General features: G+C 22.5%; 13 protein-coding genes across 13 annotated transcripts; 6 read left to right on the forward strand and 7 right to left on the reverse strand.

The window, feature by feature from the left end:
* Positions 1 to 24: 24 nt before the first annotated feature.
* vps32 (SNF7 family protein) lies at positions 25 to 877 on the forward strand (the record flags this gene model as incomplete). Its single annotated transcript, XM_638312.1, has 3 exons — positions 25 to 276; positions 382 to 694; positions 795 to 877. 3 exons carry the CDS (start codon positions 25 to 27, stop codon positions 875 to 877), a joined length of 648 nt encoding a protein of 215 aa, XP_643404.1.
* A 268-nt stretch (positions 878 to 1,145) lies between these two features.
* On the reverse strand, positions 1,146 to 3,389 carry DDB_G0275813 (hypothetical protein; the record flags this gene model as incomplete). Its single annotated transcript, XM_638313.1, has 1 exon — positions 1,146 to 3,389. One exon carries the CDS (start codon positions 3,387 to 3,389, stop codon positions 1,146 to 1,148), a length of 2,244 nt encoding a protein of 747 aa, XP_643405.1.
* Positions 3,390 to 4,397: 1,008 nt separating this feature from the next.
* On the forward strand, positions 4,398 to 5,381 carry DDB_G0275575 (hypothetical protein; the record flags this gene model as incomplete). The annotated part of the gene is made up of 1 exon (XM_638314.1): positions 4,398 to 5,381. The coding sequence occupies one exon, from the start codon at positions 4,398 to 4,400 to the stop codon at positions 5,379 to 5,381; it is 984 nt and encodes a 327-aa protein (XP_643406.1).
* Positions 5,382 to 5,772: 391 nt separating this feature from the next.
* DDB_G0275693 (peptidase C53 family protein) lies at positions 5,773 to 8,055 on the forward strand (the record flags this gene model as incomplete). Its single annotated transcript, XM_638315.1, has 3 exons — positions 5,773 to 6,304; positions 6,396 to 7,297; positions 7,387 to 8,055. The coding sequence occupies 3 exons, from the start codon at positions 5,773 to 5,775 to the stop codon at positions 8,053 to 8,055; spliced, it is 2,103 nt and encodes a 700-aa protein (XP_643407.1).
* A 161-nt stretch (positions 8,056 to 8,216) lies between these two features.
* Positions 8,217 to 10,382, reverse strand: DDB_G0275577 (hypothetical protein; the record flags this gene model as incomplete). Its single annotated transcript, XM_638316.1, has 3 exons — positions 8,217 to 9,858; positions 9,953 to 10,091; positions 10,211 to 10,382. 3 exons carry the CDS (start codon positions 10,380 to 10,382, stop codon positions 8,217 to 8,219), a joined length of 1,953 nt encoding a protein of 650 aa, XP_643408.1.
* A 567-nt stretch (positions 10,383 to 10,949) lies between these two features.
* Positions 10,950 to 12,839, forward strand: DDB_G0275815 (natural resistance-associated macrophage protein; the record flags this gene model as incomplete). The annotated part of the gene is made up of 1 exon (XM_638317.1): positions 10,950 to 12,839. The coding sequence occupies one exon, from the start codon at positions 10,950 to 10,952 to the stop codon at positions 12,837 to 12,839; it is 1,890 nt and encodes a 629-aa protein (XP_643409.1).
* A 99-nt stretch (positions 12,840 to 12,938) lies between these two features.
* On the reverse strand, positions 12,939 to 13,337 carry DDB_G0275579 (coiled-coil family protein; the record flags this gene model as incomplete). Its single annotated transcript, XM_638318.1, has 2 exons — positions 12,939 to 13,207; positions 13,325 to 13,337. The coding sequence occupies 2 exons, from the start codon at positions 13,335 to 13,337 to the stop codon at positions 12,939 to 12,941; spliced, it is 282 nt and encodes a 93-aa protein (XP_643410.1).
* A 457-nt stretch (positions 13,338 to 13,794) lies between these two features.
* DDB_G0275817 (hypothetical protein) lies at positions 13,795 to 14,139 on the reverse strand (the record flags this gene model as incomplete). Its single annotated transcript, XM_638319.2, has 2 exons — positions 13,795 to 14,057; positions 14,127 to 14,139. The coding sequence occupies 2 exons, from the start codon at positions 14,137 to 14,139 to the stop codon at positions 13,795 to 13,797; spliced, it is 276 nt and encodes a 91-aa protein (XP_643411.2).
* A 1,430-nt stretch (positions 14,140 to 15,569) lies between these two features.
* DDB_G0275819 (hypothetical protein) lies at positions 15,570 to 15,940 on the reverse strand (the record flags this gene model as incomplete). The annotated part of the gene is made up of 2 exons (XM_638320.2): positions 15,570 to 15,847; positions 15,928 to 15,940. The coding sequence occupies 2 exons, from the start codon at positions 15,938 to 15,940 to the stop codon at positions 15,570 to 15,572; spliced, it is 291 nt and encodes a 96-aa protein (XP_643412.2).
* A 394-nt stretch (positions 15,941 to 16,334) lies between these two features.
* DDB_G0275821 (hypothetical protein) lies at positions 16,335 to 18,716 on the reverse strand (the record flags this gene model as incomplete). The annotated part of the gene is made up of 1 exon (XM_638321.1): positions 16,335 to 18,716. The coding sequence occupies one exon, from the start codon at positions 18,714 to 18,716 to the stop codon at positions 16,335 to 16,337; it is 2,382 nt and encodes a 793-aa protein (XP_643413.1).
* A 545-nt stretch (positions 18,717 to 19,261) lies between these two features.
* On the forward strand, positions 19,262 to 19,640 carry DDB_G0275807 (coiled-coil family protein; the record flags this gene model as incomplete). Its single annotated transcript, XM_638322.2, has 2 exons — positions 19,262 to 19,274; positions 19,372 to 19,640. The coding sequence occupies 2 exons, from the start codon at positions 19,262 to 19,264 to the stop codon at positions 19,638 to 19,640; spliced, it is 282 nt and encodes a 93-aa protein (XP_643414.2).
* Positions 19,641 to 20,345: 705 nt separating this feature from the next.
* Positions 20,346 to 20,734, forward strand: 7E (coiled-coil family protein; the record flags this gene model as incomplete). Its single annotated transcript, XM_638323.1, has 2 exons — positions 20,346 to 20,358; positions 20,454 to 20,734. 2 exons carry the CDS (start codon positions 20,346 to 20,348, stop codon positions 20,732 to 20,734), a joined length of 294 nt encoding a protein of 97 aa, XP_643415.1.
* A 174-nt stretch (positions 20,735 to 20,908) lies between these two features.
* On the reverse strand, positions 20,909 to 24,645 carry DDB_G0275823 (hypothetical protein; the record flags this gene model as incomplete). Its single annotated transcript, XM_638324.1, has 2 exons — positions 20,909 to 24,014; positions 24,260 to 24,645. 2 exons carry the CDS (start codon positions 24,643 to 24,645, stop codon positions 20,909 to 20,911), a joined length of 3,492 nt encoding a protein of 1,163 aa, XP_643416.1.
* Between the last annotated feature and the right edge of the window lie 49 nt (positions 24,646 to 24,694).

The following is a 24,694-nucleotide window of genomic DNA, read 5'->3' on the forward strand; positions in this document are numbered from 1 at the left end:
AATATATATATAATACCTTAAAAAATGAAACTCTTTGGTAAACCAAAACCAAAACAAGATACTCAAGAAACAATTGGTAAACTTAGATTAACATTAGATATGCTTGAAAAAAGGCAAACATTTTTACAAGATAAATTAGAAAAAGAACAAGAAAAAGCAAAGGTCTTAGTCAGCCAAAAAAGAAAGAGAGAAGCATTATTATGTTTAAAAAAGAGAAATAATTTTCAAAATGAGGTTACAAAATTACAAGGTTCATATGATACATTAAATCAACAAGTAAGTAATATATATACATATATATATTTATTTTCTAAATATAATATATGTATATATAATTTTAATAATCACACACACAACTAATAATAAATAAATTTTTTTTAGATTTTTGCATTAGAGAATGCAAAGATGAATATGGAAATTATGAATTCAATGAGAGATGGTGCAAGATCATTAAGAGAATTACATGGTCACCTTACTATCGATAAAGTTGATGACGTAATTGAAGAGATTCAAGAGCAAATGGAAATTCACGAAGAAATTTCAAATGCTATCAGTCAACCATTAGGTAACCAAGTTGAAGATGAAGAAGAATTACTAAGAGAATTAGCTGAATATGAGCAAGAAGAATTAGATGCTCAATTACTTAATATTAAAGCACCTTCAAGAGAATTACCACAAGAAATTCAAGTAAATTGTAAGTGTTATGTTGTTTTTTTTTTTTTTTTTTATAAAAAAAAGGTATAAAGAGTAGAGTTTTAACTAACATTTTTATTTTTTTTATTATTTATATTTAGTCCCAACTATTTCAAAAACTGTACCAAAACTTTCAAAAGAAGAAGAAGAGATTAGAGCTTTGGAAGAATCTTTAGCAATGTAAATTAATTTCAATAAAAAATAGAAAAGAAAAAAAAACAAAAAAAAAAAGGAATACAAAAAAAAAAAAAAAAAACAAAAAACAAAACTTAAACCAACCACACTGTTTTAATTTTATTTATTTTAAATTTAATAAAACTAAAAAAAAATATCTCTTTTTTTTTTTTTTTTAATAAATATATAAATAATAATAACGGTTTTTGTTTTTTTTTTTTTTTTTTTTTTTAAAACTATTAAAAGAAAAAAAAAAAAGTTGCTATTTATTTTTTAAATCATAAATTTTTTCTATTTGACGTTGAACTTAAAAAACTACTATTATTGTTACTGTTATTATTATTATTATTATTAATATTAATATTATTCCTAGTAGTATCATCAGAATTTATAACAGATTCTTCTTGTATAACTTTCCAAAATGATAATAAATTTGGAGCTAATTGAGGATGATTATATTTTTGAGATTGATGTTTTAATTGATGGGATTGTTGTTTTTGTTGTTGATAAGTTGGAATAAATTGATTATCATTATTATTTTGATTATTATTATTTTGATTATTTTGATTATTATTTAAACTTGAATTCAAAGTTAAATCATCTTCAATTATAGAAGTATCATCATTTGTTGATTCATTTGTTGTTAATAAATTATTTGAAAGTATTTTTTGTTGTGATAATTGAGTATTTTGTTGATTTTTAATTAATTGATATTGAAGTTCTTGTAATTTTTCAATTTGAAGATGTTGTTGTTGAATTTGTTGTTGTAACTCTACAATGTATTGATTTGAAAGTTGTTGTTGAAATTGTTGTTGTGCTTGTTGAAATTGTTGAATTTTATTAACTTTTTGAATTTTTTTATTTTGTTGATCAATTTTAATTTGTTCATTAAAATCAATATCTTTATGATATTGAATATTGTTAGCTTTAGATGAGTCATTTGTTGAATTAAAAATATTGCTATTTGAAGTATTGGTGGTGTTGGTGGTATTGGTGTTGGTATTAAATAAGGATTGTTGTTGTTCTTTTAAGATTTGTTGTGATTGTTCTTTTAAAATTAAATTATCACGTAATGGGTTAATGAAAGAGTCATTTCTAAAACCTAAACCCAATGCTAAATGAGCAGGTGTTTTCTTTGTATAAGGTAAAATATTTTTAACATGACAATAGTATTTCAAACCAATAAAAGTTAAACCACCAATACATGCAATTGAGCCACAAGCAATTGGGAATGCCAATGGGTGTTGCTCAAATCCTGAAATGAGATTCATACCAAATGTACCGGCTATAACACTACCAAGACCTGTTGAAATGGTCACTAAACTTAACATAAGATTCATTCTCATCATTTTATTTCTTGCAGTATCCAATTGAAAATTTACGAATTCCTCAGTTGAATTTAATGTTTCCTTAAGTTGTGAAATATTACTCGATAGTAATTCCAATTGTCTTGTGTATGTTTCCAAGAGGATTTCAATTTCATCGTGTTGATTCTTTTTTCTTGCACCACCAGTTGCATGACGAAATGAAAGATACATCAATGCCATATCCTCATCGGCCTCCAATAGATCGGTGATTGCGTCTATGATCTCCTTTATTTTAACTTCAAATTGATTGAGACCTTTTTTATGATACAACAATAGTTCCTCTAAATTATGTTCAGGATTCTCATTTAACATTTGCAATTCCTTCTCTATCAATGATTGCATTCTTCTAAATTCAAATTCTAATTTTCTACAAATTAAATCCAATATAGATTCAAATACTTTAAATTCAAATGGTAATGGTAAGTATTCTGTACCTTGTGATGTTAATGATTCATGAATACCAATGGCAGTTTCATCCTTTATTTGAGTGTTTCCTGTATCGAATAGCAATACTCTATTATATTGCACAATGGCCCTAACACAACCAATACTAATTAATATAACTTTATCTCTAACTAAAATCGTTGGCATTTGTGGTGGAAATGATGGATCGATCGTACGTAAATCACGAGCTTGTAATTTTAATTCATTCGATAAACTACCCTTATAAAATCTTTCCTCTGATCTATTACCATTTATATCAATCGTTAAAACATTTAATGATTTTAATCCATCCGTTGTGAAACTACTTGGATTTTGATTATTATTTTGTGATGATGATGATGATGATGATGGTTTTGAAAATGATTCTTCATCAAATATTTTACTAATTGTTGATGTTGTTGATACAATTTTCTCATTCTTTTGTTTATTAATTATATCAATATTATCTTTACCAATTGTACCAATATTTTTATTTTCTAAATTATTATTATTATTATTATTATTATTATTATTATTATTATTATTATTATTATTATTATTATTATTATTATTTTCATCATAATCATTATGGTTATCTTCTTTATTTAATGGATTACTTATAAATGGTGTTGATAAATTAACCTTTGTAAAATATCTTTGATTATTTGGTCGAAAAATTAATTTATTACTTTTACAGTTTTTAATTAAATTATAATTTATTAATTTATTCATTTTATTTTATTATTATTATAATTTTTTTTTTTTTTTTACATATATAATTTATTTCTTTTATTTCTTTTTTATAATATAATATTATTTTTTATTTATTTGTTTATTTGTTTATCACTGATGTTTTAAGAAATTGGAAAAAAAAAAAAACGTGGGAAATCGTTATTTTTTAAATTAAATTTTTTTTTTTGATTTTTAAATTAATTTTTTTTTATTTTTTTTTTTTTTTGCAAAGATATCAAAATGGTTTTTTTTTTTTTTTTTTTTTTTCGACATGATATCACCACAAAATATTTGGTTATTAAATTTTTTTTTTTTTCGACATGATATCATCAAAATATTTGTTTATTAAATTCTTTGGCTTTTTCGACATGGTATCATCAAAATATTTGGTTATTAACTTCTTTTTTTCGACATGGTATCATTAAAATGTTTGTTTATTAAATTTTTTGGTTTTTTTTATTTTTTCTTATTATTATAATTTTTTTTTTTTAAATACAAAAATCTTGGAATTTTTTTTTTTCTTTTTTAAAAATTATTTTGTTATTGTTATAATCAATTTTAGTGTAAGCTTACACACAGAAAAAGAAACACACCACTTTTTTTATTTTTTTTTTATTTTTAATATTTTTTTATTTTTATTTTTTAAATAATATCTGATTTAGTTATATAAATTGTAAAATCTTTCAAAGACTAAGATGATTCTTCATTGATCGGTTTGAACACTCTCACCATTTATAATAAATTTACAAATTTTTTTTTTTTTATTTTATCTTAAAATCTATCCGTCCTAAAAAGAAATAAAATTTAACTGTTTGTTTGAAATAAATAAATTTTATTATTATTATTATTATTTTAAAAAATAATATTGTAGTTACAAAAAAAAAAAAAAAAAAAAAAAAAAAAAAAAAATTTAATTTATAAATAAAATAAATAAATAAATAAAAAATTTATATTCATTTTTCTTTTTATTAAAAAACAAAATAAAAAAAATTAATAAAATTAAATAAAATGAATAGTTTTATAAAAAATATTATAGTTTTAATAATAATAATTTTTTTTTTTTTAAATGAAATTAAAAGTAGTGAAATATGTAAGAATCAATTATTAAAATATTTTGAAAATAATAATAATAATAATAATTTTTTATCATTAGAATTATCAATTACTATAATTAAAAATAATGGACAAATAATATATGGAAATGGAGAATTACATAAAGAGGGTGAAAATAAATTAGTAAATAATGATGGTTTAATTGGATATCAAAATGATAAAATTCCATGGTTATCAAATGATGATCCAGAATCAGATCAACCATTTTCAAATTTACGTACTTTTAGAGTTTATTATGGTGAATTTTATATTCATAAAGATGGTTATTTAATTATAGGTTCATGTAAAAATAAAATTGAATTTACAATTTTATGTAATGATACAATTTTTTCAGGTTTATTATTTGATGATTTATATACTATTCAAATTAAAACTAAATCAAATAATAATAATATTAATAGTAATAATAATAATAATAATTATACAAATAATAGTAATATTAATAATAATAATAATAATAATATTAATATTAATAATAATACAAATACAAATAATATTAATAGTAATAATATTGAAATTAAAAGTATAATAACAAATAGTTGGAGTGAAGGTAGTGGCAGTAATATTACAAAATATTCATTAGTTAAAACTGTAATTTTAAATAATTCTTCAAATATTATAAATAACATTAATAATAATAATAATAATAATAATAATAATAATATTACTTCATTAACATTTGGAAGTGAAAAATTAATGTTGAGAGATGATCTTAGTTTTTGGGGTGTAAATAAAGTAATTTCACCAAATTTAAATAATAATTTTACAACAATTTTCTCATTACCATCTTATTCATTACCAATTTCACCAGGCAAAACTTATGAATTTGGTTTCATTATTAAAGGTTCAACAACAATTCCAATTTTCAAAATATTTTAATTTTATTTTTTAAAAAAAAAAAAAAAAAAAAAAAAAAGAAAGAAAAAAAGAAAAAAAAAAAAAAAAAAAAAAGTTTAAGTAAAAAAGGGAAAGAACTATGGTTCACCTGTCTTTTCCTACCAAAAAATAAAAGTAAAAGTAAAAAAGGTTCGCCGGTCTTTTCCAACCAAAAAATAAAAGTAAAAGTAAAAAAGGGAAAGAAACATGGTTCGCCTGTCTTTTCATACCAAAAAATTTTTCTTTAGAATTTTCAAAATTTTTTGGTTGAAATTTGTTTTAATTTTTTTTTTTTTGTTTTTGAGCTTGTCACCGTTCCATTTTTTTTTTTTTTAATCAAAAAATTAATTTTTTTTTTTTTTTTTTTAAATCAAAAACATAAAAAAAACAAATAATGAATAAAATTAATTTATTTATAATTTTAACAATTTTAATTAATTGTTATTTTGGTATTAATCAAGTTAATGGTAAATTTCATCAAGAATTAGGATGGAAACAATCATTAACAAGAGAATTTATTGATCCAAATACACCAATCACTTTTAGAATTTATGTAAAACAACAAAATTTTGAACAATTAAAAATCAAAGTTCGTGATGTTTCAGACCCACACTCAAACAACTATGGTAATTATTTAAGTGTTGATGAAATTACATCAATAATTTCACCATCAAAAGAATCATTAACCTTAATTGAAAAATGGATTCAACCATTCAATCCAATTGAAATTGAATACAATGATAATCAAGATTGTATGTTCATTACAATGTCAAAACAAAATATTGAAAAATTAATGAATATTAAAATCTTTAAATTTATTCATCAAAATGGTAAAATCATTCTTCGTTCACCAATTGATCCAATTATTCCTTCAAATTTATTAAAACATATTGATTTAATTACTGGTATTAGTCATTTCCCAGTTTGTAAGTTTTATTATTATTATTTAAAAAAAAAAAAAAAAAAAAAAAAAAAAAAAACTAACTTATTTATTTATTTATTTATTTATTTATTAAGATAAGTTAAAAAATAAAATAAATTCTTTATCTTCATCATCATCTTCATCATCAGAAGGTTTACAAATTATTAGTATTAAAGGTACAGGTGAATTTTTAACAGTTGAATATCAACCATCATGTTCACCAAATTGTAATGGTAAATATTTCCCAATGGATGTTACAGTTAAAGCATTGAATCAAGTAATTAATAATACAATTACTACAAGTAATGTTGCACCAAGTTGTACAGTTACAGATGGTGTACCAGTTTGTAAAGTTTCAGCAAATTCATTTGTTTATCAACCAAGTGAAGTTTCAATAACAGATACAGTTTCAAATCAAGTATTAACATGGGATCATCCAATTGTTTCATTACCAATTGTATTACCACAAACTATTAAACAATATTACGGAATTCCAAACCATTATCAAGTTAGTCACCCAAATGCAACTCAATGTGTTGTTGAATTTGAACAACAATATTATTCACCAACTGATTTAGAACAATTTTTCAATAGTATGGGTTTACCAACCAATGTAAGTGTAAATGTAATTGGTTACAATGACGAAACCAATCCAGGTGTTGAAGCATCATTAGATATTCAATATTTAATGGGTGTTGCTCCAAATGCACAAACTACATTTTGGTCAATCTATGCAAATACTTCCGCTGAAATTGATGATATCCTTCAATGGGCAGTTGCAATTTCAACCCATCCAAATCCACCATTAGTTAACTCCTTATCTTATGGTATGACTGAAGGTAATGTTGACACATATTTAGGTAATGGTTATATGGCAAGATCTGAAGTTGAATTTGCTAAATTAGCTGCTAGAGGTTTAACAGTTGTAATTGCAAGTGGTGATAGTGGTGCTTATGATTTAGGTGGTCCACCAATGGGTGCTAATGGTTGTGAAAATGTAAATCCAATTTTTATAATCTCTCTCTCTCTCTTGTATATACATATATTAATAATTTTTTATTTTTATTTTTTATTTTTATTTTTTAGGCAAGAGGTGATTGGCCATCAAATTCAGAATATGTTAGTGCAGTTGGTTCAATTTATTTTACACCATATTCAGCACCAATTTGTTATGATTCAGTTTCAAGTGGTGGTGTAAATTGTCAATCACTTCCAATTGGTGAAGTTGGTGTTTCAATTGATTATGGTACAATGTGGACATCAGGTGGTGGTTTCTCAAATTTCACAGAGACTGCTTACTATCAAAAAGATTTCGTAAATGAATATTTAAATAAATTAAAAGAATTGGATGTTTCACCACCATCAAATCTTTTCAATTCAAATGGTAGAGCATATCCAGATTTTTCAACAGTTGGTAAGAATTTATATGTTATCAATGGTGGTGAATGGTTATCAGTTGATGGTACATCTGCTTCTGCACCAATCTTTGCTGGTATGATTACAATTCTCAATGATATTAGATTAAATAAAGGTTTACCACAATTAGGTTTCCTTAATCCATTATTCTATCAAATCGCAAGAACAAATCCAGAAGCTTTCTATGATGTCGTCGTTGGTAATAATCGTTGTGGTCTCTCTGATTCTACTCCAGTTTGTTGTGATTTCGGTTATACTGCTACAACTGGTTTCGATACTGTTTCAGGTTTAGGTAGACCAGATATGTCTGTTTTAATGGAAATTATTGATCAATATTAAAAAATAAAATAAAATAAAATAATCAAAAAAAAAGTTTATGAATAATTATTAATCTTTTATTTTTTTTTTTTTTTAACAAACAAAATCATTTTTTTTTTTTTTTTTTTTTTTTTAAAACAAATTAAAATACATTATTATTATTATTATTATTATTATTATTTTTAAATATTTGGTGACATAATTAAAGAACCAATTGAAATTGCAGGATTAATTTTATGAGCATATTTCCAAATTTTCTTTTGTAATAATTCAGGACCACCAAATTCAACATCCAAGATTGGATATTGTCTAACATAAGGAGATGGATACTGAACACCTGCTTCAATTGCATTACCAAGATTTTCGTAATATTTAATATCTTTTTTAGTGGTGGCACCATCTTGATTGAAAATGATAGCTTTTGCTTCTTCATCCCAAGCTTTCCAATGAACGTATGCATGAGAGAAAACAGCCTGATAAATGATAAATATTGAACAATCTCTAAGATCTTGAATATTTTTAATTTCATTTGCACTTTTATCAGCATTTAAACAATGTTGAACTAAATCATCTGAAACCAGTTCAATTTCATTCCATACTTTTAGAGTATCTTCTTTATTCTCTAAAAACCATTCATCAACATATTCAGTGATTGCGTCCCAAATGGCTTGACTGGAGGTATCATAAACATGACCTTTAATTTTATCATTAATTGGTGTTGGTCTCCATTTATAAGTTGTTTGACTGAATCTCTTTTGTAGCATTTGAACTTGACCTTCATATGTGAAAGCAGCAGCTTGAGTGACAACACCATCAAGCATCGGTCTTACCACTAACCAATTATTAAATATTACACCATCGAAATGTGGATAAAGTAATTTCTTTATTGGATTATTTATAATATTTCTATAAAATGCCATATTAAACATTTCCACAACAAAATGTACACCAACATGACCCCAATTAATATTATAATTAAATTCAACCATCATATATTTAACTTTTAAATCATTCCATTCTTTTGAATCATCAGCTTGTTGAACTATCCATCCATCATCACCATCACCATCACCATCACCATAATCATTCATTCTATATGCAATTGATTTTATAATTAATTCATTTTCATTATCTTCATCATTATCATTATGATTTTCATTTTCCTTAAGTTTAAATCTACAACATGTTTCTTTTGGAAACCAAACATCTTGTTTTAATTCATATCCTGATAAATCCAATCTTAATTCATAGTTCCATTCACCATAGTTATTCTCTTTACAACTTTCAACTCTAACGAAATCATTGTATGGTCTATTTGAGCCATTCAATCTTCTAGAGGTGAAAAGTTGGTCAGATACAATACTATTGTAAATTCCATTCTCGGCTGATCTAGTTTGAATATTTGGTGGTAACATCTCCATTGAATTCTTTTCACCACGTAGTAACCAATAGACTATAACAAATGCTACTACCATTTCATTAAATTCATCATGATGTACAAAACTGTCACTTGGCATTGCAAATTTTGGTATCTTTAAATCTGGATCAAATACTGGTAGCCTATCCCAATATCTTAATCCAAACTTTGCTACTGGTTCAATCGTTACTTCAAATTCAATATTACCAATAACTTTTTCGCTTTGTGTCATCATTTCAACAATTGGTTCTAAAAATTTAATATTTTTTTTTTCCATTGAATTACCAATAATATCTTTACCAATTTTAACACTAATAATTGATTCTGTTGAATTAAATAAAATTTTATTTTCTTTTATAATTTTTAAATTAATTATAATTCCATTATTTCCAATTTTTTCCATTAAACTATATTATTAATTATTTTTTTAAAAAAAAAAAAAAAAAAAAAATTAATTAAGAGAAATAATTTTAAAATAAAAAAATAAAAATAAAAACTTACAATTCCATTTTTGGATCATCAATCCAACTTGAATTAAATGATTTAAATCTGGATTCTGAAATTTGAGGTGTTGTATTTGATCCTTCTACTTCAACTTCAATATGATAGTTTAAAGGATCATTAAATTTTGTTCTAATAACTTTTTTTTTTTTTTTTTTTTTTTTTATTTTATTAGTAAATTTTTTAATTAATATAATAAAATAAAAATAAAAATAAAAATTAAAGAATAAAATAAATAAAAAATAATAAAAAAATTACTTTTTACAGTTGCAATCATTGGTATTAAATTTAATTGATTTGATTTTTTATCTAAATATAAATCTAATATTTCTTTTCTTGTAGCTTTTCTAGCTTGTTTATCTGAATAATTAATTAATGATAATAAAAAATCTCTTGATACTTTATTAATTTTATTATTAATAAACTCCATTTTTATTTCTTTTTATTATTTTTTTTTTTATTATTTTTTTTTAATGTGAATATATTAATGTTTGATGGTGAGGTGAGATTTAATTGATTTTTTTTTTTTTTTTGGTTTTTTTTTTTTTTAATTTCATTTAATTTTATTTTATTTTTATTATTTTTTTTTTTTTTTCTTTTTTTTTTTTTTTTTTTTTTTTTTTGTAGTTTCCTTTTTTTTTTTTTTTTTTTTTATTTATTTTCCTTTTTTTATTTCTTTATTCCTTAGTATTTTTCTATTAAACTATGGTAGTGGCATAGTATATTTATATCTATAATTTCTCATAAAACAATTATTAATAAAAAAAAATAAAAAAATAAAAACTTAATTGTCAACCTATTTACTTTTCTTTATTGATTTTAAAGTGGTTACCCCCATTTTTAAAAAATTTTTTTTTTTATTTTTTTATTTATTTTTTTATTTATTTTTTTTTTAATTATCATAAAAAATGTTTAAAATAATTATTTATATTTTCATCATTGGGCGCCATCATATTATTATTTATTAAAAAAAAAAAAAAAAATAAATGCTTTGAAAATGAATAATAATAATAATAATAAAAAATTAAATAAAGAAAATTTAAATGAAATTGAAAATTGGAATGAAATAGAGTTAACAGATTATAAGAAACAAGGTTTAGATGAAGGTACATCAAGTAATATTTATTTATTTGAAAGTAATGGTAATGTTGTTAATGGTAGTATTGAAGATTCACCAAAGCAACAACAACAACAACAACAACAACAACAACAACAACAACAACAACAACAACAACAACAACAACAACAACAAAATATAATATCATCAGATGAGGAAATTGAAGATAAACCATTTCAAGATAGAGATAGTAATATTGGTGATGGTAGTGATATCGATAGTAGTGGTGATTCAATCGATATAGAGAATACTGATTATTCAATATTGGTACCATTCGAAGATGAAGAAAACAACAATGGAAGTAAAAGTAAATTTTCAATTAAAAAATTAAAATCATTTTTAGGACCTGCATTATTTATATCGGTGGGATATATGGATCCAGGTAATTGGGCAACAGATTTAGAAGGTGGGTCAAGATTTGGGTATCAATTAATGTGGGTATTATTATTTTCAAATATTATGGCACTATTTTTACAAACTTTGGTGATAAAATTAGCATTGGTGACAAAGAATGATTTAGCTCAACAATGTAGAAAAGAGTATAGTAAAACCGTGAATATATTCCTATGGTTAATATTAGAGTTGGCAATAATTTCAACAGATTTAGCAGAGGTTATTGGTACAGCAATTGGTTTGAATATTCTATTTGGCTTACCGTTGATTGCAGGCGTTGCTATCACTTCATTGGATACTCTACTGTTTTTAGCCATTCAAAGATGGGGTATTAGGAAATTGGAATTGTTAATTCTATTACTTTTATCAATGATAACAATGTGTTTTGTGATAGAACTTTTCCTTAGCAAACCAATTGCGTCCGAGGTTTTCTCTGGTTTCGTGCCAAGGTTAAATAGTGATAGTGTTATGGTTGCAACTGGCATCGTTGGTGCTACCACTATGCCCCATAATTTGTTTTTACATGGTAGTGTGGTGAAATCAAGAAAGATTCCAAACGATCGTAGAAAATCAGTGATCAAACAAGCTTACCGTTATAACGTTATCGATACGGTTTTGGCTTTGAATTGTGCATTCTTTGTTAATATCGCAATATTAATGTTGGCTGCCTCTGTCTTTTGGAAATCAAATATCCAAGTAACCGAATTGTCAGAGGCCTATAGATTATTAACTAAATTAATGGATGGGAAATTAGCCGCAGTTTTATTTGGGTTGGGTTTGTTCTTGGCTGGTCAATCCTCAACTATCACCGGTACAATGGCGGGCCAAATAGTTATGGAAGGTTTCATAAAATTAAGAATTAAACCTTGGTTAAGAAGATTCATAACTCGACTTTTGGCTATAATCCCCGCCGCTATTGTTATCATTGTTTTAGGTGACAAAGGTACCTATACCCTATTAATTATCTCACAAGTGCTTTTATCAATTGGTTTACCTTTTGCTGTGGTCCCCTTAATCATTTTCACAAGTTCTTACGAAATAATGGGTGAATTTAAAAATAGGTTGTCAATTATTATTATCAATTCAATAATTGCTCTATTCATTATTGGTTTAAATTTAGCAACTATTTTTCAATTAATTAATGATTTCCTTCATAATGATTCAATAATTTCAAAATGTTTAACAATTATCTTTTTAATCCCTTTATCAATTGCTTTATGTTGTTTATTATTATGGTTAATAATTTCTAAAATTAATTTCTTTACAAATTTATTATCAAAAATTTTTAATAATAATAATAATAATAATAATAAAAATATTATAAATAATAATAATAATTATTCTGGTAATACAATTAATAATCAAACTATACAATAAATTAAAAAAATAAAAAATAAAAAATTTAATATGTGTGAAATAATAATTTATTATTTAATTTAACAAAGATGTAATGTTGTCTTTTTTTGAATTTTACATTTAATTACAACCACATGAGCCACCACTTGGTAACATTGAGGATGGATTCATAGCAACTGATGCATCAACCATAACAGTAACTGGAATATGAGAGACCTTACCTGCTCCAGTGTTTGCAACATTTCCAATTAAGGATCCCATTGGGTTTGAACTACCACCACATTCACCACATGCAATTTTATTGCTACCAAATGAAATTGCTGAATTTCTGCCTGATCCAATTGATGATGATGAGGATGATTTAATGTTACCAATTTTAGAGATTGAAGCTTTAATATTATTTTTTAAAATTTGGAAAATAATAAAAAAAAAAAAAAAAAAAAAAAAAATTAGGAATTTATTGATTAATCTTTTTTTAATAAATAAGGTATTTTAAAATACTTTACCAATTATTGTCATTTTTTAAAGTTTTAAAGATTATTTTTTAATTTTTGATTTGAAATATAAATAAAAACAAAAAAAAAAAATATTTATACCTTTAAAAAAAAAAAAATAAAAATAAAAAAAAAAATAAAAAAAAAAAAAAAAATAAAAAAAAAAAAAAAAATAAAGTAAAAATAAATTTGTAATCAGATTTAAAAAAAAATAGTAAATAAATCTAAAAGTGGTAAAAATTAATTACCCCATTAATTAATTTAATTTTATTTTTAAAATAAAATTAAAATAATCTAAAATAAAATAATAACAAATAATGATAAAGGAGAATTGGAAAAGATTATTGATTTTTTTTTTTTTAAATTAAAAAAATAAAATTTATATTTCAAATTTTTAAACTCATGGTTATATTTAAAATAATACATGATTATAATATTTTTAAAAATATAATTTTATTAATTTTATTTTAATTTTATTATGTTTATTCGCAACCACATACACTATGTATATAAATTGTTTCACCTGTTGCAGAAACAGCTGGGTGATAAACAACCTGTTTATTATTATTTCCACCCAAACTTCCCAATAAACCGCCCAATAAATTATTAGCACCAAATAAACCAGATCCAGAGTTTGATTCACATTTTTTTTTTTTTGATGAATATAAAGATATAAAATTATTATTTGATATTGACCCACCACCAATTGAAAATTTCTTTGGGTTACTAATTTTAATTATTGATCCTAATTATTTTAAAATAATTAAATTAGTATTATTTTTTTATTTAATTTTTTAGATTTATAAATAATTACCTATTATTGTCATTTTTAATTATGGGTTTTATTTTTATTTTTTTTTTCTATTTTAAAAACAATTAATAATAATTATTTTTTAAAAAAAAAAAAAAAAAAAAAAAAAAAAAAAAAAAAAAATAAATAAATAAATAAACTCTTCTAGTAATGGTTAATTTAAATTTTTAATAGTAAAATTAACCATTTTAAAATATTCTTTTATTTTTATGAAAAGATTTTCAAAAAAAAAAAAAAATTTTATTTTTTAAACATTGAAATAAAAACAGGTTAACAAATTTTACATATTTCAATTATTTAATTAATTATTTTTACAATTCCACATTAGGAAATAAAATTTTACTCTAATTTTTTATTTTAAAAGTTAAGTTCTTTTTTTAAACACTCTACAATTTTGTAAAAAATAAAATTTTTTTATTTTAACACTATTCCCCCAATATCGTGGTTTAAATTAAATATTAATAAAATCTAAATTAATTGAGCAATAATTATCATTTTTAAAAAAATAAAAAAAAAATAATTTTAATAATATTAAAAAATTCTTTTCATATTACTATAATTAAATAAAAAAAATAAAAAGTCCACAATCAAAATTTGAAAACATCAATTAAACAATATTTTTTTTAAGTTTTTTTAAATAAGATTTAATAGATGTGGGTTCAAAATGGAAATTCATAATTTTACTAAACAAAATGTCAAAAAACAGTTTTAAATAATAGATATTTTTAAAAAATTAATGTTTATGAAATAGTAATGTTATAATTTTATCTAGTGTTAATGTTTTTTTTTTTTTTTTTTGAATAAAAAAAATAAAAATCTAATTGCAACCACATGCACATGGTCCCATCATTGAACCTGTTTGTGGTCCCATTCCACCACCAACATTGACACCACCATTTGGAGAACCACCCAAGCCACCTAATAAACTTCCAAGTAAACCTTTATTTCCTCCTAACACACAAATTTGGAAATAATAAATTATAATTTAAAATGTTGATGAAAAATTTAATATTGTTTTGATTTTGCTGAATCAAATGAATTATTTTTCATTCTCAACATAATTATTTTGATAGGTTGGAATAATATGTGTCCATTTTAAATAAATCTCAATATTTTTCTATTAGATATTGTTCTTTTTTCATTCAATAGTAAATATCAAACCTTTAAATTAATTACATTTAAGTAAACTTAAATTTTTATAAACCACTTTAATATGATTGAATTATACAACTTAATAGAAATTTGAAAATAAAATTTAGATGTATTATAAGTTTGTATTTATTGAAAATGAAAATTCATTTTTTAATCATTTTAAATTTTTTATTTAAGATTTAAACATATGATTTCTTTTTTAAAATAATGTTAATGGAAAAGTAATTTTATAATTTTATTTTAATATTAATGTTAATTTTTTTTTTTTTTTTTTTTTTTTTTAAAGATCAAAATTTAATTACAACCACAATAATTTGGTTGACCTCCTCCCATCATTGAACCTGTTTGTGGTCCCATTCCACCGCCAATATTGACACCAACTTTTGAATTTGGAGAACCACCTAAACCGCCTAGTAAACCAAGTAAACCTTTATTTCCTCCTAATAAACCAGAACCAGAGCCTGAACTACCTCCGCATGAAACACTATTTGAACCAAATTTAAATGCAGCACTAACAGTTGAAACAGAGCCAGTAGTTGATTGTTTTGGATTTGATAAAGTAATGATTGATGCTATTTAAAAAAATTAATTAGAAGTTGAAATTAAAAAAAAAAACCAAAACAAAAAAAGATTAAAAAAAAAAAAAATTTACCAATGATTGTCATTTTAAATTGGTATTTTTAATATATTTTTTGAAGTATTAAATTAAGTTTTTGATTTATAAAATAAAATTTTTTTTTTGTTCTTTTATACCTTTATTTTTAAAAAAAAAAAAAAAAAAAAAAAAAAAAAAAATAATAATAAGGATTTGGATTTGGTGGAATAAATAAAAAAATAAAATAATAAGGCCACCTTTGGTAAGTAAACACTAGCAATTTTAAAATTATTTTATAAACCATGAAATTTTTGTATTTTTAACTTTAAAAAACATTATTTCTTACCCCCTTTATTAATAATTGTTACTTTTTTTTAAAAAGATACACAAACACACAAACTTGTAAAAATTAATTTTACTATTTTTTTTTTCTTTAAAAATATAGGTGATAAATTAAAATATTATTATTTTATTAATTGTTTTAATAATTTGAATTCAGTTGGTGATGGTTTAATATTATAATTATTTTTTAATAAAAGTAATCTTGAGAAAATGAAATCGATGGAATCTTTATCTAACTTTGTAATTAAACTTTCATTTTTTAAATAATTTAAAACCTGAAGTAAATTATCTAACATATTTGTATAATTAATTTTAATATTATTATTATTATTATCATTATTTTGTTGTTGTTGTTGTTGTTGTTGTTGTTGAATAAATTTCATATGTTGATCTTGTTTGAATTTATTATCTAATAAATAACCATATAATATTAAATCTAAAGTTACTTTATCAAATAAATCATCACCTGAACCTGAACCAATTATATTATTATTATCTTTAATAAAAGATATTAAAGCACTTGAAGGATAATTAAAATAAGCCATTGTATAAAGTAATACTGATTGATTCATAATTTTACTTTGAATACCATTTGTGGAAGTTGGAATCATTTTATAATATTTAATTGCTTTATCAATTTCATTTAATCTTGAAAGACCAAATATTAATTGATTTAATATAAAAGTATTTAATTTAAATGACCATTGATTTTTCAAACGATTTAATACTGAAAATGAATAATCAATATCTTTTTTAACTATTAATTGGTGATAATTAATTGCTAAAAATGTTTGACTATTACCCATAAATTCAGTTTTTAATTTCTTTTGATTCTTTTTTGTTTTTCCTGTTGTCGTCTTTGTTGAATCTAATGTTGGTGGAATTATGAAATCACCAGAATTTAAAAATATTTCATCAACCATTCTACCTTGATAAGCTTGTAATTTTAATTTTGAATTAAACATTTCTAAATCTAATAAAACACCTTCTTCCTCCATAAATGCTTCTAAATTTTCAGCAAATTCAACATAACCATTCTTATAGCAATGAATTAAAATCGATTTAAACATTTCAATATTTCTAACTGGTGTATCTTTTAATTGATCATCTTTTGCTAATTTACCATATAATTGTTTTTCATTTTTTTCTTCATCATCATCTTTTTGATTATTTGTTTCTTTTTCATTATCTTTTTCATTTTCTTTGTAAAATAATTCTCTTTTCTTTTTAATTTTATCAAATTCATATGATTTTACTTCTTTTTCATCAAATGAATTAGATTTAAAGGTTGTAAGGAATTCTGAAGTGACAGAAGATACGGTTGCACCTGGTTGACGATTATAATATTCGAAAAAGTGAATGAAAACATCTGGATGAAAATTTTGAAAGAATGATTGCATATTTGAAGAGATCATTTCAGCTGAATTAATTTGATCCAATTCTAAGAAAACTTTAATCATTTCGCTAAAATCCAAAGGATCAAGTTTTCTATTAAATGCCTTATTCTCTAGTTGTTGAAAGAATTTCCAAAGTTTTGATTTCCTTTTCATATATTGAAAAGTATATTTATAAACTAAATTCCCTTCTTTAAAATGATGATTTTGGTAAAGCGGTCTTGCCATCTCAATGATTTTATAATAGTCTTCTCCCTCAACTGATTTTTCAATTAATTCCATATTCGACTCACTTAAAACTAATCCATTTAAATTATTATAAATCATTGGATAATTTGATTTAAATAAATTATTTTTTAAGTGAATTTGGAATGAATGTAAATGTAAATCAATTCTATCTTGGAATGATAATGGATCTTTTTGATCTCTAAATTTTTTAATCACTAATTCTTCACTATTTTCAAGTGATCTTTCAAATGGTTCAGATTTATTTCTACCAACCATTGATAAAGTCTCTGACTTTTGTTTATTTAATAATCTATTTTTAGTTATATTTTCTTGATGTGATTTTAAACGATTATAAAGATTCAAACGTTTTCGTTTCTCCATATCAGTTTTTATCTTTTCCAAGTATTCACTTTTCATTAATTTAATATTTTCTTTTCTTTTTTCTAATTTCTCTTTTTCTTTTTGTTTATCTGAAATCTCTTTTTGTTTATTTGAAATTTCTTTTTCTTTTTCTAAAAATGAATCTCCTCTTAAATTATTTTTACCAAATCCAATTAAAATATTATTATAACTATTATTATTATTTATATTATTATTATTATTTTCATTTTCTTGTTGTTGTTGTTTTTTTAATAATAAATTATCTTTTTTTTCTTGTTTTTTTATTTCAATTTCTTCTTCTTTAATTAATAAATTTTCAATCTTTTTTTCAATTTCTTCTTCTTTTTGTTTTAAATCTAAAGATATTTTTTTTTTTAATTTCAACATTGTAGTTGGAAATTTTCTTTGTGCATTATTTTTTTTTGTAAATGACCTTATTAATAAAGGATTTATATTATTTGGATAATTTAAAATAAAAGATCTTTTAATTAAATTATTCATTTATTTTTTTTTTTTTATTTTTTTTTCGTAAAATGAAATCATAAATTAAAAAAAAAAAAAAAAAAAAAAACCATTTTTTTTAAATTTTTTTTTTTTAACCATTGATTATGGGATCTAGTGCTAAAATTAAAAATATTGGGGTCCTTTTGCGATTTATTATAAAAAAATTAAAATTATTATAATTATTATAGATTTTAAGTTTTGGGGAGGAATTATATTTTTTTAAAATCTAAAATAAAATCTATTATATCATTGTTTATTTATATTAATTAAAAAATAAAAAAAAAATTAATAAAAAAAAAAATAAAAAAAATGGGTGTGGTAAATACCAATTTAATTATTAATCAAATTAAAAAACTTTAATTAAATGAAAAATATTCAAAACTTTAATAACTATTTACTATTTGACTTATTGTCATAATAATTAAATAAACAATTTAATTTTAATTAATAAATTTTAGTATAAATTTAAAAAATAAAAAATTTTAAAAGTATCAATTAATTAAAAAAGTAAAATTAAAAGTATAACATTCATCAATTAAAAAATGACAATCATTGGTATTGTATCTAAAAAGTTTATTTAAAAAAAAAAAACAAAAAAATAGTTTTAAAGATATTAATTTTTTAATTTTTAATTTTTTGAAAAAAAAAAAAGCTTCAATCTCTAAAATCGGTAACATTAAATCATCATCATCTTCATCAATTGGATCAGGTAAAAGTTCAGCAGTTTCCTTTGGTAATAGTAGAATTGCCTGTGGAGAATGTGGTGGTAGTGCAACTGGATTATTAGGAAATATTGCAAATTCTGGAACAGGGATGGTTTCTCAAATTCCAGTAACTGTTATGTTAGATGTAAATGCAAATGCTAATCTTAATCCATCAATGTCTGCTGTACCAGCAGGAAACTCATGTGGTTGTAATTAAAATTGTTAACTATCATTACAACTTAATATTATTACTACCATTTATTATTAAAATTAGTAATAAATCAAATTTTCCTTTATTTTTTATTTTTTTTATTTATTTATTTCCATATCTATTGTTTTTTTATTTATTCCCATATCTATTGTTTTTTTTTCCAATTGTTATTTTTAATTATTTTCCATTTTTATATAAATTCTAAGAATCTTGAAAAAATTATTAAATTTACTTTAGAATATCCAAATAAAAAATTAAAAATTGTAATTTTTTTAAAAATATTTGCCCAACACACCACGATATTACTATCACTAGAAAATGAAAAAAAATAAAACAAAACTATTTACCCCCATTTCCCTAATTTAATCTATTTTTTTTATTTTTTTTATTTTTCCAAATTTTATTTCCGACCCCACTTTTTATTTTTAATTTCATTTTACCACCACCAAATACTATTTACCTTTTTTATAAAAGGTGATGAAAAGTATTAGAATTTTAGAAATTACACAAAAACTTTGAAAAACATTATAATATAACATTTTATAAATTTTAATATGAATCAAAATTTTTATTTGTTTTTTTTTTTTTTTTTTTTTTAATATAAAAGAAAATAATTTTTCATTTTTAATTTCATCCAATCAACAATAAATTAAGTACTACTATAAAATTTTATAAAATTATCTTTGTAACTCAATAAAAAAAATAAAAAAAATGACAATCCTTGGTAAATATTTTTTAAAAAAAAAAAATTTATATATACTAGTTTGTTTGGTTTATTAATGTTTTTTTTTTTTTTTTTTTTTTTTTAAAAAAAAAAAGCATCAATTTGTAAATTAGGTAACACCAAATCAACTTCATCCTCAATTGGATCAAGTTATAGTAGTGCTGTTTCATTTGGTTCTAACTCAGTATCATGTGGAGAATGTGGTGGTGATGGACCATCATTTCCAAATGCATCACCAAGAACTGGTGTAAAAGCTGGTGTTAATGTTGATGGATTATTAGGTGCAATTGGAAAAACAGTTAATGGTATGTTAATTTCCCCAAATGGTGGTGGTGGTGGTATGGGTATGGGTGGTGGTAGTTGTGGTTGTAATTAAAAAAAAAAAAAAAATTATAAAAATAAACTAAATTTCAATTTTTTATTTTTAATTTTAATTTTTAAAAATAAAACACTAATATTTTATTATTGGTATACCAATTTTATAATTTAATTTATTTTATTTTATTTTTTTTTTTTTTTTTTTTTTTTTTTTTTTTTTTTTTTTTTTTTTTTAAATCTTAATTTCAGATGATGTTGGATTAATTAAATGACGATTTAAAAAATCTAGAGCTCGTTCAGTTGGAGGTTCAAAACCAGGATGAGTTTGAGGAGGTATAGTAGTGATGAGTTGATAAACTAATGGATAGGAAGTTTTTAAATATTCTAATGGATTAGTTTTGTTTGATAGTAATTTAAATTGTTCAATAACTAAGGATACTGATTTTAAATCAGAGATTGTACAATTCTTAAGGATTTTAGTTGTGAGTGTTAAAAATTTTGAAGGATGTTGATATTTATGTGCTAATAGGATATAATAAATCATATCTTGAGACAATTGAGCAAAAGGGAAATCAATCTTTATAATATCTCTCACGACATCAGAACGATCAGCTTCGATAAAACATTTAAAGAGTTCAAGATACATTAAATTTTTATGAATTCCCATAGTTTCAGCTTTTGCTACCAAATTCAATAAGAAATCTATATTTGCATGATTGACTGGAATTGGATATTGTTTTGAATAGACCCTAACAGCTAATTTCATAAAGACATCTTTTAAAAAAACATTTGGAATGTATAAAACTCCTCTGATTATTTTATAAGCATTTTGAGTGTCACCTCTAAGGAAAGAAACTGAAGCATTACCTAATGGTAGATAATGTTTTGGATCTCTTATGAAATTAGTTTTAAAATGAGAACTTATCAATGGCATTATATCGGTATTATATTTATGATCCACCACTTTCTCTATATAGGAAAATAAAGTATCAGTTTGAATTCCACTTGATTTTGAAGTTAACAATGAAGCCAATAATCTTGTTGCCTCAGGGAATAAATTATCTCTTAATAAACCCAATAGTAAACCATTTCTAATATAATCATTCTCTGCCAAATGAATATTCTCTGGTTTTGATAGATAATCAATGAATAATTTAGTTGGTGATCTCTTTGCCAATAGAGTTGCATGGGCAATCTTATAATGTCCTCCCATCGATGCAGTATTTGGTAAACTGTCAATGGTTTCTTGAAAATCTTGATAATTTTGAAGTAAAAACAATTTATCGAATACTTTTTGAATGATTTCTAAATTTGGAACTATACCACCAACCTTTGTGAATAGTGTAAACATTGATACAATATGTTGAGCATTTTGTAATGCCAATGAACGATCCAAAACCTTTGCATAGAAATGTCTTGGTATGAAATAATCACTGTTCTTATCCTGACGTTTTACACGCTCTTCAAAATATTCGAAAGCTTCTTTCTCTTTCTTTTGAGCTAACAATGAATTAAACTTTTCAATAATTGAATCTGTACCTGCCTTTTTAAAAAACTCCTCTTGATCTTTAATTGTTGATTTCTTATTTTTATAATATTTATTAAAATATTCGAAAATGGATTGTTCTAACTTTTCATTCTTAATATCATTTTTAATATGTTTTTTCATTTCATTCTTCCAATAGGACCATTCATAATGTTCCATTCTTAACATATGATAAGAAAGGAAATTTGAAAATGTATTTCTATTTGGTGTAATCTTAAAATCATCTATTTTTATTTGATACCATCTCTTTGCATCTTCATAATAATCTTCAATTAAACAACATTGAATAATTGAATCTATTGATTCATCAATAAATTCATTTTCTTTATATGAAAGATATTCATAATATTCTTTATAAAGTTTTAAATATTTTTCTGAATTTATTGTTTCTGTTGTTTCTGTAGTTGTTGTTGTTGTTGTTGTTGTTGTTGTTTCTGCAATAGTTGTTGTTGTTGTTGTTGCAGAAGTTATTGTTGATTGTTGTTGTTGTTGTTGTTGTTGTTGTTGTTGTTGTTGTTGTTGTTGTTGTTGTTGTTGTTGTTGTTGTTGTTGTTGTTGTTGTTGTTGTTGTTGTTGTTGTTGTTGTTGTTGTTGTTGTTGTTGTTGTTGTTGTTGTTGTTGTTGTTGTTGTTGTTGTTGTAAATTTGGTATTGATGATAATTTTGATGATGTTGTTGATTTTACAGATTTTTTAGGTTGATTTAATTTTGGTGATGATTCACCTCTAACAACATTAAGATAATAAATGATAAAACCAACATTCCAAGGTGTACAAATTGTTCTATCAGCACTACATTGAGCTATAACATCATCAATTAGATCATATTGAGCACTACGTAAAAGGAATTTTAATAAATAAGTTGCCATTTTCGCTGTTAATTTAAAATTTAAATCTGATGAAACTTTATACCAATATTGACATTCTTCTAAATTGTTATCTTTAACTGCTAAATAAAGTAAATCTTTTATATTTGCTGCATCTGGTACATAGATTGTAATCATTCTATTGTAAAGTTTAATTACACTATTTCTAGCACCATTTTCAGAATTAACTTTAATCAATTCGTTATATAATATCTTTGAAATTGATTTATTCTCTTCCATATAGTCTAGCAAACTATCAATATATGGCATTAATTTAAGAAGGTGAGCTGATAAAGATGGTATGAATTTAAAACTCATGAACCAAATGGGGTATTTATCAGAGGTGCTCTTTAGCAATGCTATTGATTTCTGTGGCATGTCGTTGTTGTTAAAGAATGCAATGAACGACACTACAGTTTGCTGATATAATGGGCTACCACTTGATTCGAGTTTTTCAACTAAACTTAATGCAGATTCCATATCACAATGGTTCTTTAAATATGCCACTGCCATCTCATTATATAATCTCGCGGGTACACCCAATTCTTTATCTTGCTCAACTTTATTATGCAATGCTTTGACAATACTTATATCTCTTTCAAAACTTTTTAAAATTGCTAAATATGTTCTCTCTGGTAATGTACTTCCCATTGAGAATAACAATCCAACCAATTTCTTTGCCTCCTCTATCATATTCATCTCTGTGTAGAAAAATAATGTCATATTGATAATTAATATATTTTGTGGCATATCAGTCTTATCAATATAATCTAAAACTTTTAAAAATTCCATTGACTTTTTCTTTCTATAATAAACTATAAATGATTCAATAATTGTAATATCTGTAGTTTTCATTTCTTTTGTACACCATCCAAATAAATGTTTAATAAATTCTGGATCATTTTCTTTTTCTAACATTAATCGAAACCTTTTTTTAAAAAAAAAATAAAAAATATTAATATTAATTAAAACACCAAAAAAAAAAAAAAAAAAAAAAAAGAAAATTAATAAATTTGGCAATTTCTTATTTTTTTTAATAGTTTTTGCAATATTTTAAGAAAAATTGATTAATTCACACAAAAAAAAAGAATAAGAAAATTGCCTAATTTTATTAATTTCTAATAAAACAAATCAATTTATTAAATATTAAATATTAAATATATATATATTTACTCTGTAATATTAATTCCATAAAATTCATCTTTTAATTTTTTATTACAAATTTGATAAACTTCATTTTGTGATATATTATTTTTTGATTTTAAAAATTTATAACTTTTAATTGAATCAGAATTTAGAGTATCTTGAGTTCTTTTTTCAGAAATTGCAGAATTTCTAATAATAATTTTTTGTGAAGCTTCTTTATTATTATTATTTGAACTATTATTTTGTAAATTTGGTAATGATTTTGAAAAAGAATAATTAGATTGTTGTTCTATTGAAGATAAAAATCTTTTTATAATTGTTCTTTCATATTCTGTTACTTTGAATTTAGTTGAATTGAATGTATTATTATATGAAACTAAACCCTTTGGCCAAGCCCTAATTATACTATTCATTGCTTATTTTTGTTGTTTTTAATTTACATTAAAAAAAAAAATTAAAAAA

This window comes from Dictyostelium discoideum (genome assembly GCF_000004695.1).
Source record: "Dictyostelium discoideum AX4 chromosome 2 chromosome, whole genome shotgun sequence".
Taxonomy (NCBI): domain Eukaryota; phylum Evosea; class Eumycetozoa; order Dictyosteliales; family Dictyosteliaceae; genus Dictyostelium; species Dictyostelium discoideum.